This window comes from Pelobates fuscus, chromosome 4 (genome assembly GCF_036172605.1).
Source record: "Pelobates fuscus isolate aPelFus1 chromosome 4, aPelFus1.pri, whole genome shotgun sequence".
NCBI lineage: Eukaryota > Metazoa > Chordata > Amphibia > Anura > Pelobatidae > Pelobates > Pelobates fuscus.
Genome location: NC_086320.1, coordinates 351,086,613 through 351,106,335, shown reverse-complemented (window position 1 = coordinate 351,106,335; position 19,723 = coordinate 351,086,613). Strand labels below are relative to the sequence as shown.

The following is a 19,723-nucleotide window of genomic DNA, read 5'->3' as shown; positions in this document are numbered from 1 at the left end:
GCGGGTATAACCTATCTGCATAGGTTCAGGAAGCAAAGATACCGTGGAGTCAGGACTTGGAAAAGCGGGGGCTAACCTAAAAGAAGGTCTCCGGTTCCTCTCTCGAGTGTTCTGTCTCTCTCTTAAACGTTCATCTATACGAGAGATGAACGAAATTAAATCTTCTAAATTCTCAGGGAGTTCTCTGGTAGCAACCTCATCAAGGATTACTTCAGATAGGCCATTCAAAAATACATCCATATACGTCTGCTCATTCCACTTGACTTCTGACGCCAGAGACCTGAACTCTAGTGCATAATCCACCAGTGTTCGGTTCTCCTGTCTCAGGCGCAACAGTAATCTGGCTGCATTAACCTTTCTACCTGGAGGATCAAATGTTCTTCTAAAAGCAGCTACAAATGCGTTATAGTTATATACTAATGGGTTATCGTTCTCCCATAGTGGGTTGGCCCATCTCAGAGCTTTCTCAATAAGTAGGGTGATAATAAATCCTACCTTTGCCCTATCTGTAGGATAAGAGCGGGGTTGCAATTCAAAGTGGATACTAATTTGGTTTAAAAAACCACGACACTTCTCAGGAGCCCCACCATAGCGTACTGGGGGGGTAATGCGAGAAGAAGCACCCACTGTGGCTACCTCTAGACCTAAACTGACAGGAGAAACAGGGGTATTACGTATCTCCTCTGGTGGGTTATTGGCATGAGATAATAGAGCCTGTAGCGCAAGCGCCATCTGATCCATTCTGTGATCCATTGCTTCAAACCTAGGATCAGGAGAAGCCAGCTGACTGTTTGTACTTGCAGGATCCATTGGCCCTGTCGTAATGTCAGGATCGGGACAGGGATCCAACACGCAGAGTACAAACAGTAGCCAGATACGTATACCGGACCTTAGAATGGCCGGACTAACGTAAGTAGTACCGTATAGAATGGTCAAAGACAAGCCGAGGTCGAGGGTAACAGAAGACAGGTAAGCGAGAGACAAGCCGAATCAAGGGTAACAGAGATAAGCAGAGTAAGGTAAACAAGCCGGGTCAAAACCAAAAGGGATAATAGAATACACAAGCACAGAGTGACTAGAACAAGCTAGAACCACGACAGGGCAATGAGCTAATGAAGGAAGCTCTGTTAAATACCCTGTTCAGGGCAGTAACCACACCTCCGAGACGTCCTGATTGGTCCTGCAGCAATTGACTGACAGGTCGATCCGGGGGAGTGTCCTGATGATGACTTCCTGCCTAGATGGTGTAAAAGGCAGTCACTCCCTCGCGGCCGGCCTTGCATGACCGGATAGACCGCGGGGAAGGGAGTCATCAGACCGTCTGGATGGTGGAACAGCTAAGTCTCTACCTCTTTTGGAGGTAGAGACCACAGGTACCCTGACACACACCACACTGATACTACACATGGAAACACTGCCACACCACACTAATACTAAACCCACACAGTGCCACACCACGCTGATATTACACATAGAAACCCTGCCAAACCACACTGATACTACACACACACACACTGCCACACCACACTGATACTGCACATACAAACACTGGAATGCCAACACTACACACAGAAACACACATGATTATTGTTTACAGGGCAGAATAAAGAAGTTAATGCTATCAGTTTTGGGAGAGGAATATGTATACAGTATGAGTGCGACAATCTTTTGCACATGTACCTGTTCTTGTAGTAATTACTATAGTTAATAATTAGAGTGAAAACTATAAACACCTAGTGCGAGAATCACAAATCGTACATGAAAAACAAAAACTAAACAAAATAAGTGAAAATGTACACCTATATTAACAATCAATAAAAGCAATCTATGTTTTTAATTTCCCAAACCGATCCCAGGCTACACACAGGAAAATAAAACATATGATTAACCTACTGAGATTAATTATTATATTCAATATGAAGTTTGGAGGAATGCCCTTGGGGAATTTTAGGGCAGAAGTATAATTTTAGATGTATTTTACTAAACTATAAAATTCTTGGAACAATCTGGACCACTAAATCAGACCTCATCTGAATCAATCTGAAAGCCTATGGCAAAGCACTAAATAGCACAGGAAATGCTTGGGAATGAATTCCCAAGGTATTCCTGAAACTGAATTGATTAACAAATAATTAGTGAGATAGTTAAATAAATAAATATATACAAAAGCTTGGTTTTGTCCAGGTTTCTTATAACCTATTTGGGTGCCAGTGATATGGCCAATTCCTTTTACTTTACACAACAGGCAGCAACGGGAAGACTGATAATATAGCAGCCCACTTATTCCAAACCTCATTCCCTCGGCTATGGGATGAAGACGTATGAAATATGGGCCCACATGACCTGCTTAGATCTTCCTGCTCTGGGAGGTGAGACAAAGAGTAGCGTAACCCAGCAATGAGTGACACAAATAATAAATACACTTAACAACTTCGTAGTCTAAACAGAAAGTTTAAGCTAGTTCCGTCAGCCATATTATATAATATCATAGTCAAGTGGTAGGTAGCACACCAAACAACTCCTAGATTTAGGTGCCTGTGCAGTAGGTTCCAGGAACCTCCACCGTAACAAATATAAATAATGAAGCTTTCTGCACACAGTAATATGGAGGTGAAATGGCTGTTTATTCAGTAATTAAAAAGCAGCCTGTTGTTGGTTGAATAAACAACCATTCCACCTACGTATGAAGAATGATACTGGAGCCAAATAGTATATAAAAAAAAGATTTTTGTATAAGAGAACCTGGAATGTAAATTATCATTAAAAGACAAGAATATTAGCATTGGTTTAAATATTTCATAAAACATATTAGCAAAGATATGTGTTACAATATCACTCCCTGGGAGATTAGACTTATCTTACTTGAGATTTTGATCTATATGAAAGCACTTGCTGGACCACTTCTGGTCTCTGTGGATATAACATGAATGTATCCCATTCACTGACAGTACATTTTGTGCGACATGGAAGACTTTACTCTGCCTCTTATTGCAACAAAGTCCTTTCCTTCCCAAAGCCATTTCCAACCTGTACAATTCTCCATCACACTCTCCCTTAGGATACACACATGTATTTTTTAAATTCAGTAAAGGAGATATTGACCCTGTGCTTTTTATGTCCTTGGGGCAGTTGGCTGACATTTTACTCTCTGGTGTCTTCCGATGTCATGTGGTTGATCAGATTTCTCAGTGTTCCTGTCATATCTCGACATTCCATTCACAGACGTTTTGCCTGTGTTCTTGTAGCTGATTTTCCTGTCATTACCCCCTGCCTCCGTGTTCCCGCTATAGTTTCTCTGCCTCATTATTCCTTCATAGTCCCTGGGCTGCACTGTTCTTGTCCCTGCATCCCTCCATCCCTGTGTCCCTGTCTTTCTGCCCTGTGGCAACTATTAGGCTTTATTGTTCGTTCCACAGCCTCCTAACTGAGCATTGCTACAGTCTCCCTGTTTGAGTGTTTCCTTCTCAGTCTCTCTGCCATAATAATCCTTTCACAACCTCATGGCTTCAGCGATCCTATCAGCCCTCTTGTCTCAGTGTGTTCCCACCAGTCTTCCTCTTTCCTTGATCATACCACGGCCTCCCTGTCTCAGAATTCCCACAGTCTCCATATTTCAGTGTTTCCCTTACAATCTCCCTGCTGTATTATTCCTCTCAGCATTCTCATTAGTGGATCCCTAGCTCTCAGGAACACTGTTTCTGTCACAGACTCCCTTCCTCAGTATTCTATTCCCAGCGTCTCTGCCACCTTGCTACTGTCACATCTTTTCTGTCTCAGAATTCTTGTAATTTCCTCAACCAGAACCACACTGCCTGTTTCAGACACTATCCAAAGGGTCCAAGACCAAGATCAAGTGAATCAGAATCACCATATCCAGGGCTGGCACTATCATAAGGTGATACAGGCACTGGGGCACAAGAACTGGCTATCCAGCAGTATGGGAACGCACAGCACAGTGGCTGACTCACAGACTGGGGGTAAGGGGCTGCAGTAACATCTACCCAGTCTGACAGGAAGTGTGCACAGAGAGGGCAGAACTGCTTACTGTCAGACCAGGGAGAGGTTACTGAAGCTCCTCTCCCCTTGTCTGCGGCTTGGCCACTCTACATAGGAGGGAGGTTAGGAAGAACATGGAGGGAAGGGGAAAGGAGATAAGACACATGGGGGGAGGATGAAATGAGACACATGGTGGACTGGGAAATGACATATTGGGGACATGGGAAATGAAACACATGGGGGCAGGGGGAATGTGTCAGGATTACAGTATGATCCAGCATGTAGAATTGTGTAACACAGAGGACTGATAGGTAACGTATACCGGACCTTAGAATGGCCGGACTAAGGTACCAAAGAATAGTCAGGAATAGCCGAGGTCAAGGGAAACAGAAAGAGACACAACGATAAGGAAAAGCCAGTGGTCAGGGATGCCAGAAAACTGGGAAGTCAAAATCAATGCCAAAGTCAAAATACCAGAATAACCAGAATCAATAACGCGCTCTTGGACAATCACAAGGGAAACCACGACAGGGCACTGAGCAGGATGAGAACTGGGCCTAAATACCCCTCCTCTGGATCTGATAGACTGTAATCAGCCTTTTACCCCAAAGGCAGTTACCAGGTTTCCATTTGCATAATTGCTGTTCAGCACAAACGCTCCTGTGGATTTGATTGCTGCTCGACACAACTTTTCCTGTCAGGACAGTAATGTTGCTCGGCACAACTTTTCCTGTCAGAACGGTAAATGTCATTAATCACATTTTTATATGCGGATGAATACGTGACAGAATGAGACTTTTAAGGGGAATGGGGGAATGAAACATATGGGAGCTGGTGGAATGAGACACATAGGGGCAGGGGGAATGAAACACATGGGGGCTGTGGAAATGAGACTTATGGGAGACTAGGGGAATAAGACACATGGGGCTGGGGGAAAAAGACACATGAATGGAGGGATTGGGAGAGGAAATTAGACACACAGAGGGGCTGGGGGCAATGAGACACATAGATGGGTTCAGGGGAGGAAATGGTTCACATAGAATAAAGTTACTGGGGGGAATGAGACACATGGAGGGGCTGGGGGGCACAAAGAGACATCAAGAGGCTGGGGCAGAAAGGGACAGGTTGTTGGGGAAAGAGACACACAGAGAGTTGGGAAGAGTTGGGAAGGGGAAAAAAGACACACAAAATGGGTTTAGGAGAGATAAAGACACACAGAGGGGCTGGGGGAACATAAAGACACAGAGGGGCTGGGGAAGGGTCCAAAGAAACAGAAATTGGCTTAGGAAGACATCCAGAGGGGCTGGGGAGGGGGAGGGGCAAAGCAACACAGAAAGGCTGTAGGGAAAAGAGACAAGGTGTTTTGGTAAGAGACACACAGAGGGGCTGGGGGGGGATAAAGAGACATAGAGGGGAAGGGGAAGAGAAGAAAGATAGACAAAATGGGCTGAGGAGAGAAAAAGACATAAAGGGGCTGGGGGTGAGAAGAAACACACAGAAAGGCTGGAAAGGGGAGAAAGACACACAAAATGGTTGGGATAGAAAGAGACACACAAAGGGGCTGAGGGAAGAAAATGACACACAAAAGGGCTGGGGGAGACAGAGACACACAAAAGGCCTGTGGAGTAATAGACACACAAAGAGCCTGGAGGGGAGTAAGAGACACATAAAGGGACTGGAGGAAGAGACACACAGAGAGTGTGTTAGAGACACACAAATTGAAAAATAGGGGGATATGATATACTAAAGGGGATAAGACACACTAAAGTCATTCAAAAGAGAGAATAAGAAACCCAAAAGTGGGTAAGAATGTCAAGAGGGGGTTTAAGTTCCTCAACCAGAACCACACTGCCTGTTTCAGACACTATCCAAAGGGTCCAAGATCAAGTGAATCAGAATCACCATATCCAGGGGCAGTGCTATCATAAGGCGATACAGGTTAAGATGCATTTTTGAAGGGGAGAATGTGGGGGTGAGGCAAATGCATCTTGGTTAATGTAAATTCCTGGTTGTTTAGCTCAGTGGAGCTAAGTTCAAAAGTACCTGTCTTGCAAAGACTTCTTATAGAGTTGCATTGGGAAGTCTGTAATTACAGACAGTTCCTTTAAATTCATGTATTTAACCAGCTTAGCAATTTGTGGTCTAAAATGGTCAATCCCTAATTCTCTACAATTCCTGGTTTAATAAATGAACATCTATGTGATATTTTCCTGTTCAGCCATGGTTATCTGCACATTGTGAAATAAATAACATGTCTGCAACTTGCAAATGCCTTGCAAAAGGAGCTTTATAGCTGTTTCCAAAGGGCAATCTACAGTTAAAAGCCTAGACATTGTTGGCTCATCTATAGGGGCACTTGGGGCAGAGTTCCACCAGTTTTTAAATGAAAACGATTAATTGTAGTAGTTTTGGAGATCATTTTTCTGGAGGGGAAGGTAGTAATCCAAAAAAGGTTCCATCCCTCTCATTGGTAACTGTTTGGAGAAGCTTACTTGAGAGCATCTAGGCTTGCCAAAAAATGGGTCAGATTTGAAATCTGCCCTGTGTCAGCAGGTTTTGCACATGCCTAGTGTCCAATAAGAAGGAATTTCAGGAATTTCCATTGAGTTTTAATTTGGGCAGCAGGTCCAGCTGCTCATGAGTGGAGGCATGCTCTTCCCCTCTCTATTCAGGGGCAATCATTGGTTCATAGCACCAGGGGGTTTGGATACAATGTCCACAAGAGAGAGAAGCAAGAAGCCATCTTGGAAGCAGCACAGGGAGAGCACAGCCACAGCAGTTCCTGGCCTCTGCCAAATGTAGTGTATAATATTGTTCCCACTCCCCCCACCCCCTCAATATCCCAGTGACTGCGTGAGAACTGATTAAAAAATACAATTAATATATATAAAGATCATTTCACAATCAACATAAAGACTAGGGTAGAGCCAGTGTTATTAGCTATCTATTAATCCCAAGGACATACTTGAAAACCAATGGCAGTTTAATGTAGAGTTCCAGGTTAAATACATTGATATTGTTATTGACAATGTTACAACCACTCTTTGCGAGCATTGATAACTTTTTGTTTTGTTTTTAAAAATAATGTCCTAAGAAATATAGGACTTGAACGCACAAATATTGACGTCATTTTCAACATTTATTTTTTTTTAAAGTTACCTTTCAAAGTAGCATTGTCAAATTACATATTTCCAATTAACATTGCATTTAATTAATACATTCTATTCAGCATTTTGATGCTTGAAATACAGTCCAAGGCATTGGCATTGTGTTTAGTTATCTTCAGTCAGAACGATCAATAATACTTACATGTTGGTATTTGCTGTTGAAGTCAACCAATCTGCAGCTAACCCTACCATATCAAGTCCAGTTGAAAGCTGATTAAAATATCTTGGATGTCCTAAGAAATCAAATGAATACACGTTAGGAATAAAAACTTGTTGCTGGTTCAGCAGTCTGGCGTTACCTTATTGCGTTTTATGCATATTATGTTTGCAAGAGTTTGGAATGGAATGGGTTTGGTAGTTGTAATCCAACAACAAGGTGGAAGAGAGTTGCTGAGATATTGGTAGAGGGGGACATGCTAGGGATTGAAAGGAGTACTAAAGAGAAATGTGGTTGAGGAGAGACTTAATCTGGACAAAAGGATAACGTATTACTCATGCAAAGCAATATGGGACGGTACATTTGGCCCAAATTTCCTTTAGCCAATTTCTCAAGTTATTTCTCCTATTTTCTTCTTCCTGATTTGGATATATTTTTGAATATATTTTATATCCTAGACCTCAAGGCACACTCCAAGAGTCAGATGTGGCTTTGCTGGAGCTCACAGTAAATCACATTTGGAACTGGTCCAGACAGTAATGTACTAATAGGGGCTTTCCAACCATGGTGACAGCCAGGAGGTGGATACTCACAACTCCAGGCTTCCAAGCTTTGCATTACTGTCTACTGTAACTTAACCAAGCAATACAAAGAAAGAGATTATATTCAATCTCCTCTGCCTTGCCTTTTAGCTTGGCAAGTTCAGCTTGCACTGTGAGTGGAGGGAAGAACTTAACATCATATTCCACCTTCTAACCACTCATAACGCAGGTTGAATGGGCTTAGCGGACAAATCCAGCAAAAGAGATTGAATAATTTCTGTCTTGCTACCACATGGCTGCACTACAATGACAGTAAGTGAATGGTGTTAGGGAGGTGGAAGGAGGTGGAAGGAGGCACACACAACAAGGGTGTACAGATAGAATGAGGAGGATGGAGAGAGCATAGGAGGGCAGACAGAGAACATTGGAAGGTGGACAGACAACATGGAGAGAGGAGAGACAACATGGTGAGAAGACAGACAAAAATCACAAATACATTATTAATTAGATAAATCATATATGGAGAGGGAGGCGGACAAATTGAAATAGGCAGAGGTCACAAGTATAGTAATTAGGATATGGGGAAGGGACAGCAGGGGAATATGAGCAGGGGACACATGTTGGGTAAATGGGGTATGGGGGAAGGACAGGGGTTATTGGCAGGGGCATCAGACAGGAAATCCTAATTCCATATACCAGCTATGTACATTCAAAATCCTAATAGACAGAAAGCATTTCCCATATTGTCTGCATTACATGCTTAAATTGTATGTTTCCTGCTGGAAGAAATGAACCAAAATGGTAGTCCAAAGGGATTTCTGGAAAATGTGGTTTTCCTTCTGGTTCTTTATGACTATCGTGGCTTCTTTCTAAAAAGCAGTGAGGAACACTGATGCTCTCCAATGATATGCACACCATGCATTGGCCTCTTGTGCTTACTTGTTTGACCTCTAGTTCTGACCTCTCAGGTCCAGTTCCAAAGGTCACTCACAAATTGTTCCCATTATTATGACTATGTGTCTGTTCACTTACCCGCTATGCCCAATTCTCCCTTACCTTTTCTGTCTCTACTCACATCTCCATTGTATCTTATTGTCTACCCACCAACTACATTCTCCCCTTCGTATCCCATTCTCATTTATTTCTCTTCCTGTTTCTGCCTTCTGTACCTTATTCCTCCTGCTCTCACCAGTCAGCTGTTTCCCAATTGTTTTTCTGATTGTCAGATTGATGCTACTGATCCCACCAGCTCTCTTCCAGCTCTTCTTTCATGACTTAGTTTCTTCCAGCTCTTCTTTCATGACTTATCTCTCTCTTCTCCTACATCTAACATAATTTCCCAGTCTGTATCCATCTTTTCCATCAGTGCCTTTTTCCCTTTCTGTCACCTAATTGGATTTTCAGTGGTAGTCCTAAGACTAGATTCATTATCACTAAACGCTACTGCATGATGCCGGAAATCAGATTTTTCTTTTTCATTGTCTTAAAACATTGCATAATTCTGACCATATTTCCTCATTTTCACACTACATTTATTTTTTTGCATGATGGTTCCTTCTTACTTTTCAATCTTTCTATTTCTTCTTTCTTTTGTTTACAACTATTTTTCCTTGACTTAACTTTTCCCATTTTCATCTCCCTTCTGTCCTCATTCTGTGTGCCCTTTTCTTTTGTTTTCCATCAGCTTCACATTCTTATCGTTTAAATCCTTACTACATAAATGTTCACTTCTCTTTTGCTTTTATTTTCCGTCTGTCCACACTCAATCTTTTTCATTCTACCTAGGCATGCTATATCTTACTTCCTTATGCCTCCACATAGTCTGTATTCTTTATAAATTGCCATTCTTACGGCATTGGAGTTGGGCATAACAGTGAAAAGGTGTCCCCCTTGTCCACCTTTTCACTGTTATGCCCAACTCCAAAAGTCTTTCTAATCACTTTTACCATTCATATTGACCTTTCAGTTCCCCCATCCCCATTGTTTCCTACGGCAAACTCACATACTGTAGGATACATGAATATGGCTCCATCATATCTTAAAGGGTAACTCAATACCCCTAAACAACTTTAGCTTGCTAAAAAGCTTTATGCGTGAAGAATGTATCCTCTCTTTTTATTTTGCAAAGAGTGCAGATTTCAAAAGAAATTAACACTTTTATAAATTAACCTGGTTACACCCACTTGGCTTTCAAGCAGACAACAGGTAATGTTACTTCCTGGTTTTGTTAGCTCAATGCAGCTGACCTCATGAGGCAGCAATTGCTGAGAGCACCTGATTTACAAAGACTTCTCATTGAGCTGTATTGGGAAGTCTGTGATTGGACAGTCACAGAAAGTCTGGGCGGGGCTAGAAGGGGAGAGCTTACAAAGGCAGCAGACAGGAAAACTGCAGGTTTTGCAAGCTGCTTTTAGATGTATCCCCAATGAAAAAAAAATACATAATTAAATGCATGTAAGTTTTCATTTGGGGTATATCTACTAAACAGTGATTATTTATTTTGTATTTGAGCAGTGGAATGTCCCTTTAAATTTGTTTTTTAATAATATAAAAATATAGTAAGTAAAATATAAAGGAACATGGGGCAGATGTTGTAAACTCAAGATGGCCTTTTATTTGTAACTGCTTATAAGGCCAAATTATGTCAGCTTTGCTGTGGAGGAGGTGCTGACTTGCATGGATGGGGATAAAATGGAGATAAAACTAAGGGAGGGATATGCAGATTTAAAAGAGAGAGTCACATGCATAGGCTTGACTATAGCCACAGTAACAATACATCAATGATAGGGTACGTTATTTAAATTAAATATGCAGTGCAGTATATTTAGCTAATCTCTGCTGTTAACAAACGATTAACACACATTTTAATTGAACACTTATCTACATAAAGAATTGTATAAATTGTCATCAGTCTACATGTTACATAATTTTTTACAAAGAAACTGGTGATAAGAAATATGCAGATGGTAAATTTTGTTAAATAATAGACCCTGGTGCTTTGATAAGTCAGATAAGACATAACGTATCTTTTTTTAAAAAAAATTTTTAATAGTAAAGATAGTACATTTTTACATAGCAAATCCTGATTTTAATTAATCTAAGGCAAAATCTTCATTAATGCCACGCAAATTATATATAATAGGGTAAGCTTTGAGTGATTTCATTTACAGACTAATTTTATCCTCTCTGACTATTGTATTTTTTTTTTCTTTCTTCGCTTTTAGGGAACAACTGGAGGCAATTAAAATTTTGAATATAAACGACTCATTAGGAATGACTCAAAGGTGGGATCCAGTTACTTATTCGAAGTTCTAGTTTTAGAAACAATTGGAGATGCTATTTAAATACTGGAAAAAAATGTTTGCCTGCAACAGAAACGGTTTCAGTTCAAACACGCTACCGTGCCATATATCTAGCTGATTTGTATAGAAAAAAAAAGAACCGTCAGAAAAAAAAGCACATCGAATCAGTGACTCCATTGCCAGACTGCTCCTGCTCTGTTATCATGTTCTTGCACATGGGGTGAAAATAATGCTCTCAAAGAGAAGCAATTATCTGTGCCATTTAATAGCATTAGCAAGGCTCGGATATTTGCATTTACAAGAAAGTGACGACAAAAAAAATCTTTAAATAATTGGTTAATTTAAAAATACAAATCCTGGAACCAAGAGGAAATAAATAAAGTGTATATTTTGATAGTTCCCTTGTTTCCAGTGATTTCTCTCTCCAAATTGTAATTATCACAAGTAAAATAAGACAATGATCGATCCTGCTGACTCTTTCTATCAAGCGTTCAGTCTGCATTTGAACAAAATGCAACAAGATGTGTCTAATATTTCAAGCAACTGAACGTGTGCCACATGATAATAACACAATGGATTGCTGGATTTTAGCGTAATGGAGTGTTTTGTTGATTTCGATTTAGACTATGGGTGTAGTGTAGGGGCAGGCAACCGTCGGCACTCCAGATGTTGTGGACTACATACCCCATAATGCTCTTACACCCATAATGCTGGCAAAGCATCATGGGAGGTGTAGTCCAAAACATCTGCAGTGCCAAAGGTTGCCTATGCCTGGTGTAGTGTATATCTATAATTCATCTTTGAAGCCTGTGCAGTTGTGCACATCCCTATAAACAACGGCATTTTGTTTTTGATACAATGCATTAATCAGAAGCATGTGAAGTGGACTGGCTAATTAGGGTTTAATTTTTACGTATACGATTTGTCTACTTCAGAGCTGTATTGAAATATCTGAATGTCTGCTTCACTGTCTGTCTGCATGCATTTTTGTATGTAAATCTAAAATCAAACTCGAGGGCTGTAGTTCATATAATTAATGTTAAGTACCACATATTATGCAGAAAACAACTGAATCTGAAGTCCATTGTGTAAATATCTGAATATAATTATTTATGCAAAATTTAAATAATGGTCAGCTTACGTCACAGACAGCAGACCCTATAGATCTTGATGCACAACGTGTGTGTTTATGTTTGTCCTCTTTTGTAACAGCAACGACTCTGTAAACTCAAATCTCCCCAGAATAAAAAAAAAAAACAGCATTCACTATTAAATTATATAACTGGCTACTCTTGTAACAACTCTGCAGCCATTGTTTCTGTCCTTAAATTTAGACGTACATCACAGCTTTTCATTTGTTTTCTGGACAGAAAGACCAACTGTTAAATGTTTAGAAGTATTTTATAAAAAAAAAAAAAAAAAAAACACAAAAAAACATAACTATAAAAAAAAGTTTAAAGTTTCTTGAGCAGGTTTTTGCTTTCTAAAAACTTGCATAGCAGTTGCCTTCTAAACTTAGTAACCTAGATACGGGTCACTGTTAATGAGCAGGAAGCCATTTTGTATTTTCCTCGTGATTCTAGTACTTTCTTATAAGGCAGGTACAAAGGCATTTTATCATAGTTTGGAGTGACTAGAAAATGGCTGCATAAGATGTGTCTGGCTCTCAATAGTGACAACAAAGAAAATTTGTCACATCATTTTTTTTTTTTCCGTACAGCAGAAAAATCAATTTCCACATTATGCTAGTAGCTCTTCATAAAGTCATTCGAAATAATTACTGGCAAACCTTTTGAATACAAAATGGCTTTCAATATCGTACCGAGGGTAAGGATTTAATTTGATATGGCATGTGGCTTTGAACGTGCCTATAAGCAATTGATTTGAAAATCTGACACATTTAAATTTACATACACACGCACAAATGTGACGTCACACAAATCCCGCCCTCCTCCTGCTTGCGTTATCGTATGTTATTTGCATACGGGTTTCAAATATAAAATCCTAGCCCATCAAAGCAAAATCAAAGGTCAAATATTCTAAAAAAAAAAAAAATCTCACATTTTGAAAACATATTTAGTTTTCTCCTCCATGATAAAAAAAACTATTAAATCAAGAAATTCCAAATGCATAATAATCACTGTATTATTATTATTATTATTATTATTACTACAAGTAATATCAATAATTGCAAAATGTGTTAAAGTCATCTTAAATGTCTAGCTTATTATTTTATTTTTTAACATTATAAATATGTAATCCTTTTCTGGGAACAACAAGGAGGAAAGGGGCCTTAAGGTAACTGGTCACAATCACTGACCGAGACAGGAAGGTGTTGATGTAAGCCAGAAATGACACATTTTAGCCTGGAGACAATTTTCCCTGGATCTGCTAGCATCAAATGTTCATCTAGTAGGGCCTCAGTGAGCTCACTTTGCCAATTTGATTAAACATGTTGACCCACTGATGAGTGCCAAAATAGCAGTATTGTGGGATATGTAAAATCTTAAAATATCATATACTGAGTGACCAGTGTTTGCATAGTATCTTTATTCAATATAAAGACACAATGTAATCATATAAAGGAAATATGTTTTTGTTATCTATTTTCTTTCTACGTGGTAATTTCTAAATTGCCATCAAACATGTATTGGTAAATGATTGTATGGTATACCAGCTGTCAGACAAAGGATTTCTGTAGAACCTTTTGGTATCAAGGCTGGTTTTACTGGTTCAGACAGAATACACAGACAGCAATGTTTGTCAACTCAACAATCTGTAATGAAAGATTATTTAGCTGTAAGCTATTTGTCAAGATCACTGAGTCTGACACACAGATCAGTAATAAAAATCCCTCCTGTATTTTATAGATAATCTTATTTTGTGTTTGTTTGTTGTTTTTTTTTTTTAATATAAATAGTCAATGAAGAGTGTGCACACTAAGGAAAATAACAATAACTACTGCCCTTACTAATTAAAATATCAGTAATATATTAATAAGAATTACTACCATGTAACTATTTTTTTCTAAGTTAATAAATTTAGATTCCTTTAGCATAAATGTTTTCTAAATTGTTTTTCAATTCACATAAATAAACTATTTAGTAAGCAAACACCAAATTGCTTTCATCTTCTATCAAAATAAAATTAAAAAAGCAAATTTTTTTTATTGATATATACATACAAATCAAGTGATGCTGTACCTGTTTTGATAGCATATTTTAATGTTGTCTTGCAGTTCAGCAGGAGATCATCCAAAGTCTGTGGCTGTTCAGATAATTCCCAGTTATATTCCTGAAGAAGCTCGTTTGGATAATGAAAATCAATCACTTTTGTGGACCTGTCAAAAGTTTTCACTACATATTGTAGTAAAATATCCATGACCTCTTGTAAGAAACACAGCGTGTCTGTTTCTCCATTTTTTGCTGGAAGGAGATCTGAAATGGATCCAACAAAAACAAAACATTTTAATGTACATTTTCAATTGTTGTGAAGGATGTTGTATATTTATTTATTTGTCTATCTATCTATCTATCTATCTATCTATCTATCTATCTATCTATCTATCTGTCTGTCTGTCTGTCTGTCTATCTATCTGTCTGTCTGTCTATCAATCTGTCTGTCTGTCTATCTGTCTATCTATCTGTCTGTCTGTCTATTATCTGTCTGTCTATTATCTGTCTGTCTGTCTATCTATATATCTGTGTTATTTGTATATATAAAAATACTATGATATATATATATCTATACATATTTAAAAAAATATATATTTTGTATTTTATTTATTTATTTAAAGAATAACTGCAATATAAAAACAAAATTACAACGGTATTCTTTAAACCTCAAACATTTGTGTCAAACAGTTGAAATACAAATATTTAATATTGTACTAAACAAAATGCACTATTGATTATATTTTTACTCACAATTTAATTGATTTAATAAGTAAAATAAATACAATCTATATTATTCAGACATATCTAAACCATGTTATATGGACCTGTTGAGTACAATGAAGAAAAATCACATCCTTCTTTTTGGCATTTGCAGGCGTTCTTGTCATAATGGGAAGACATTGCTTTATTTTCTGAATCCATCTCCTCTTTGGTTCCAGTGTCTGGTGATCTTTCTCCTTCGCCATAAAGCAGGGCTGTATATATATATATAAAAAAAAGAATATTTTTTTTTTCAAATTTGAAAAATAATAAATGGGAATCAAAAAGGCTATTTGAAAGTATACAGTAAATTGGTTAATCAATAAAACTTAATATGTTTTAAATTTTTCACTCACCTGATAATTTTGAGCTAATTCCTCCTGTAAATTTTTGGGCTACCTGACACCAGGCTTTAGCTGTTCCAAAAGAATATGACAGTGTCAATATAAAAAGATTTGATAGTAGACAAAAATACACATATTTCAGGAATTCTTTTTTTTTCTAACCAACCAGATAATATCTGATAATATCTGTCTTATATTTTATTATACACAGATTTTTCTTATCTGTGCAGTTTTTTTTCCCTAATTTTGTTTTACATATTTAAGCTGTAAAAGATTTTTCTGAGCTTACAAAGTTTGCATGTATTATTTTAGTGTGCCTGGATATATGCCATATATATTCATATTTATGTGAAACATTTTAAAAATTAAAAATGTGTAACTATATAGATCTACATATTTCAACTCCCATGTCTTTTAAAATTATACACATAAAATCTAACAAAATAAATAATATTATTAAACCTATAATAAATATACACCGTACACCAATGTGCAGCATAATGGAATAGCTAACTTCATAAAATAATACGTTTTGTTTTCTTTTTGTAAAATGTGTAATATAAAAATTATTATTTAACTACAAAAGCAATAATTCTACATGTACCGAATCTGTAAATGTAATATTTGGTGACTGGACCGAGTATCTCACACAGTGTATCTATCCACTAAAAGATGAAGGAATCCCTGCTCCCCATTTCTTATCACCAGACCCCCCTTTTGATAACGTACTTTGCTTACCTGTGCTGGGGTTATCTGTTTTATTGTCCTTGTCCCCATCCTCTGCCCCAAACGACCAAAAACCAGAGCCGGGAGAAGCCATATCAGTCCTTGGAGATCACAAGCCAAATAACGCCAAGCCTAATTGCAAAGATTGTTGCCGCTCAATGGCTTTGAAAGAAGCATAGAAAGGAAGGCTCAGAGTAAAGCAGCGTGCGTTCTGTCAGAGAGGCTGCGTGGGATACAGTGTATCCAGCCGAAAGATTCTGGATGCTGAACGTTCTATGTGGCAGCGTGGGATACAGTGTATCCAGCCGAAGGATGCTGGATGCTGAACGTTCTATGTGGCAGCGTGGGATACAGTGTATCCAGCCGAAGGATGCTGGATGCTGAACGTTCTATGTGGCAGCGTGGGATACAGTGTATCCAGCCGAAGGATGCTGGATGCTGAACGTTCTATGTGGCAGCGTGGGATACAGTGTATCCAGCCGAAGGATGCTGGATGCTGAACGTTCTATGTGGCAGCGTGGGGTACAGTGTATCCAGCCGAAGGATGCTGGATGCTGAACGTTCTATGTGGCAGCGTGGGATACAGTGTATCCAGCCGAAGGATGCTGGATGCTGAACCTTCTATGTGGCTGCGTGGGATACAGTGTATCCAGTCGAAGGATGCTGGATGCTGAACGTTCTATGTGCATCCAGTCTGCTTCTCAGAGTCTGAACAGAGCGCTGGCTGCAGGGAACTGTCTGTGGTGCTGAACTCAGCGCTAGCTCTGGTACTGCAGGACCTGGCTCTGCTGGACCTGGCTCTGGTGCTGGATCTGGTACTGCTGGACCTGGTTTTAGCTCTGGGCTTGGTTCTGATGGTCCCGGCTCTAGTGCTATACCTGGCTCTGTTGGACTTGGTTCTAGCGCTGGACCTGACTCTGCTGGAACGCGGATCAAGCGCTGGATCTGGCTCTGGTACTGGATCTGGTACTGCTGGACCTAGCTTTAGCTCTGGGCTTGGTTCTGATGGTCCTGGCTCTAGTGCTGTACCTTGCTCTAGCTCTGCACCTGACTCTGGTGCTGATGTTGAATCAAAACTCTACCTTTCAGCAACTAAACACACGTCAAGGACATAAAGCAGCCTTCCCTCCCTGAGCCTACAGGAAATTCCTATTGGTTAAAAGCAGGGTCTCTCGCCCTGGCAGCTCCACTAGACACATGTGAAGTGAGAAAATGTGAGCAGATTGTAATGGCTCAGGACAGGAGGAAGGGAGAACGCCTCTATTACAGCACAAGCAATGACTAATGCCTTGCGAGTAGCGGGACACAATAGATAAGTTGGACTTGGAAAGATGCCAAAGCTGAATGTACTCGGATTAAGCTAGTTTCCCCACTTGCCCAATGCTAGGGCTGCTTGATGACAAAGGCTCGTAGTGTGTGGTCACCAGTGCGAGCCTAGAGGTTGGGACTAGTTAGAGGTCTTTAGTATAAACTGCTGGCTGCTTAGTGAGCTGTGCGGTCCCTGGGGTCCACAGACTGCTTCATATTAATACAGGGATCAGCTTGGTCTGGACATGTGGAAAATAAGCTAATTTGGCTAGATAAAGGATAAAGGCACGAGACAATACAACATCAAATTGATGATAATGATATCCTTTGTGGGCCACCTGCATCACCTTATGTAAATCTTAGAATGTGGAACACTTTATGGAATCTGAATGAGTGACTGGTGGTTAGAGTGTTAGCACTTGAACTGTTCTGTCTAATACTACTTTATTTCACATTTATAGCTTGACAGTGTGTTTAGGATTTCATTCATATTATGGTTATATAGGGAATTATAATTATACAATTATCAGTTATGGTAGGCAATCATTCTGTATTTCATAGCTTGCTCCACTATCTATCTGTCTGTCAATACTATAAATCTATCTATCTATCTATCTATCTATCTATCTATCTATCTATCTATCTATCTATCTATCTATCTATCTATCTATCTGTCTGTCTGTCTGTCTGTCTGTCTGTCTGTCTGTCTGTCTGTCTGTCTGTCTGTCTGTCTGTCTGTCTGTCTGTCTGTCTGTCTATCTATCTGTCTATCTGTCTGTCTGTCTGTCTGTCTGTCTGTCTATCTGTCTGTCTGTCTGTCTGTCAATACTATAAATCTATCTATCTATCTATCTATCTATCTATCTATCTATCTATCAAAAAATGTATACTTCCAATATACAATTAAATCTCCAAAAGCTGCTACACACCTGTGTGTACCCAAAACCCACACCAACACTCAGACAAAATACTTATAAAGGTGGAGCGCAAAGTCAGATCCACATTCCCATAGGGTCCTTTAAGTGGCTTCAGCTCAGATGAGTATGTGGAAAAAATAAAGTGCATATAATAGTGAAGCACAGTTACATTAAATTACACATATTTATTAATAGTTCACTAGACATCAAACACTCCTAGCACTGAAGAGAAATAGATCAAAGTCAATTTCAAGTAAAATACATACCGTATATACTCGAGTATAAGCCGAGTTTTTCAGCACATTTTTTGTGCTGAAAAACCCCAACTCGGCTTATACTCGAGTAATAGTCTGTATTATGGCAATTTGCATTGCCATAATACAGACTGGGGGGAGAGGGGGGCTGGCAGAGCTGTACTTACCTTTCCTGCAGCTCCTGTCAGCTCTCTCCTCCTCCGCGCCGTCCATTCAGCACCTCGGTCAGCTCCCAGTGTAAGTCTCGCGAGAGCCGCGGCTCTCGCGAGACTTACACTGGGAGCTGACAGAGGGAGCTGCACAGACCGCGCGGAGGAGGAGGGAGCTGACAGGAGCTGCAGGAAAGGTAAGTACAGCTCTGCCAGCCCCCTCTCCCCCCCCACTGAACTACCAATGACACTGGACCACCAGGGAAGGAGCCCCCCTCCCTGCTATGTATCAAGCAGGGAGGGGGGACGAAAAATAATAATAATAATAAAAAAAAATAATAATAATTAAATAATAATACAAAAAAAAAATACAAAAAAAAATAATAATAATAATTAATAATATATTAAATGCCCACCCCCACCAACACATACACAAACACACACTGCATCACACACACTCACACTTCATTCATATACACACACTGCACTCACACACACTGCACTCACACACACACTGCACTCACACACACTGCACTCACACACACTGCATTCATACACACACTGCACTCACACACAATGCATTCATACACACACTGCACTCACACACACTGCATTCATACACACACTGCATTCATACACACACTGCACTCACACACACTGCACTCACACACACTGCATTCATACACACACTGCACTCACACACACTGCATTCATACACACACTGCACTCACACACACTGCATTCATACACACACTGCACTCACACACACTGCACTCACACACACTGCATTCATACACACACTGCACTCATACACACACTGCACTCATACACACACTGCACTCACACACACTGCATTCATACACACACTGCACTCACACACACTGCATTCATACACACACTGCATTCATACACACACTGCACTCACA

At 39.6% G+C, this 19,723-nt stretch overlaps 1 protein-coding gene across 3 annotated transcripts in view; it reads right to left on the bottom strand.

The window, feature by feature from the left end:
• Nucleotides 1-17,396, bottom strand: part of GAD2 (glutamate decarboxylase 2) — a 66,328-nt gene extending 48,932 nt beyond the window's left edge. Inside the window, exons 1-6 of one of the 3 annotated variants that reach the window (XM_063452579.1) lie at nt 17,217-17,396; nt 16,173-16,948; nt 15,456-15,515; nt 15,165-15,314; nt 14,368-14,601; nt 7,306-7,396 (exon numbers count right to left, since the gene is read on the bottom strand). In XM_063452579.1, the coding sequence (XP_063308649.1) occupies nt 7,306-7,396; nt 14,368-14,601; nt 15,165-15,314; nt 15,456-15,515; nt 16,173-16,263 (626 nt within the window). In that variant the 5' untranslated portion in view covers nt 16,264-16,948; nt 17,217-17,396. Of the gene's footprint in view, nt 1-7,305; nt 7,397-14,367; nt 14,602-15,164; nt 15,315-15,455; nt 15,516-16,172 lie in introns of all 3 variants that reach the window. The other 2 variants (XM_063452581.1, XM_063452580.1) reach the window with 2 other exon arrangements.
• Between the last annotated feature and the right edge of the window lie 2,327 nt (nt 17,397-19,723).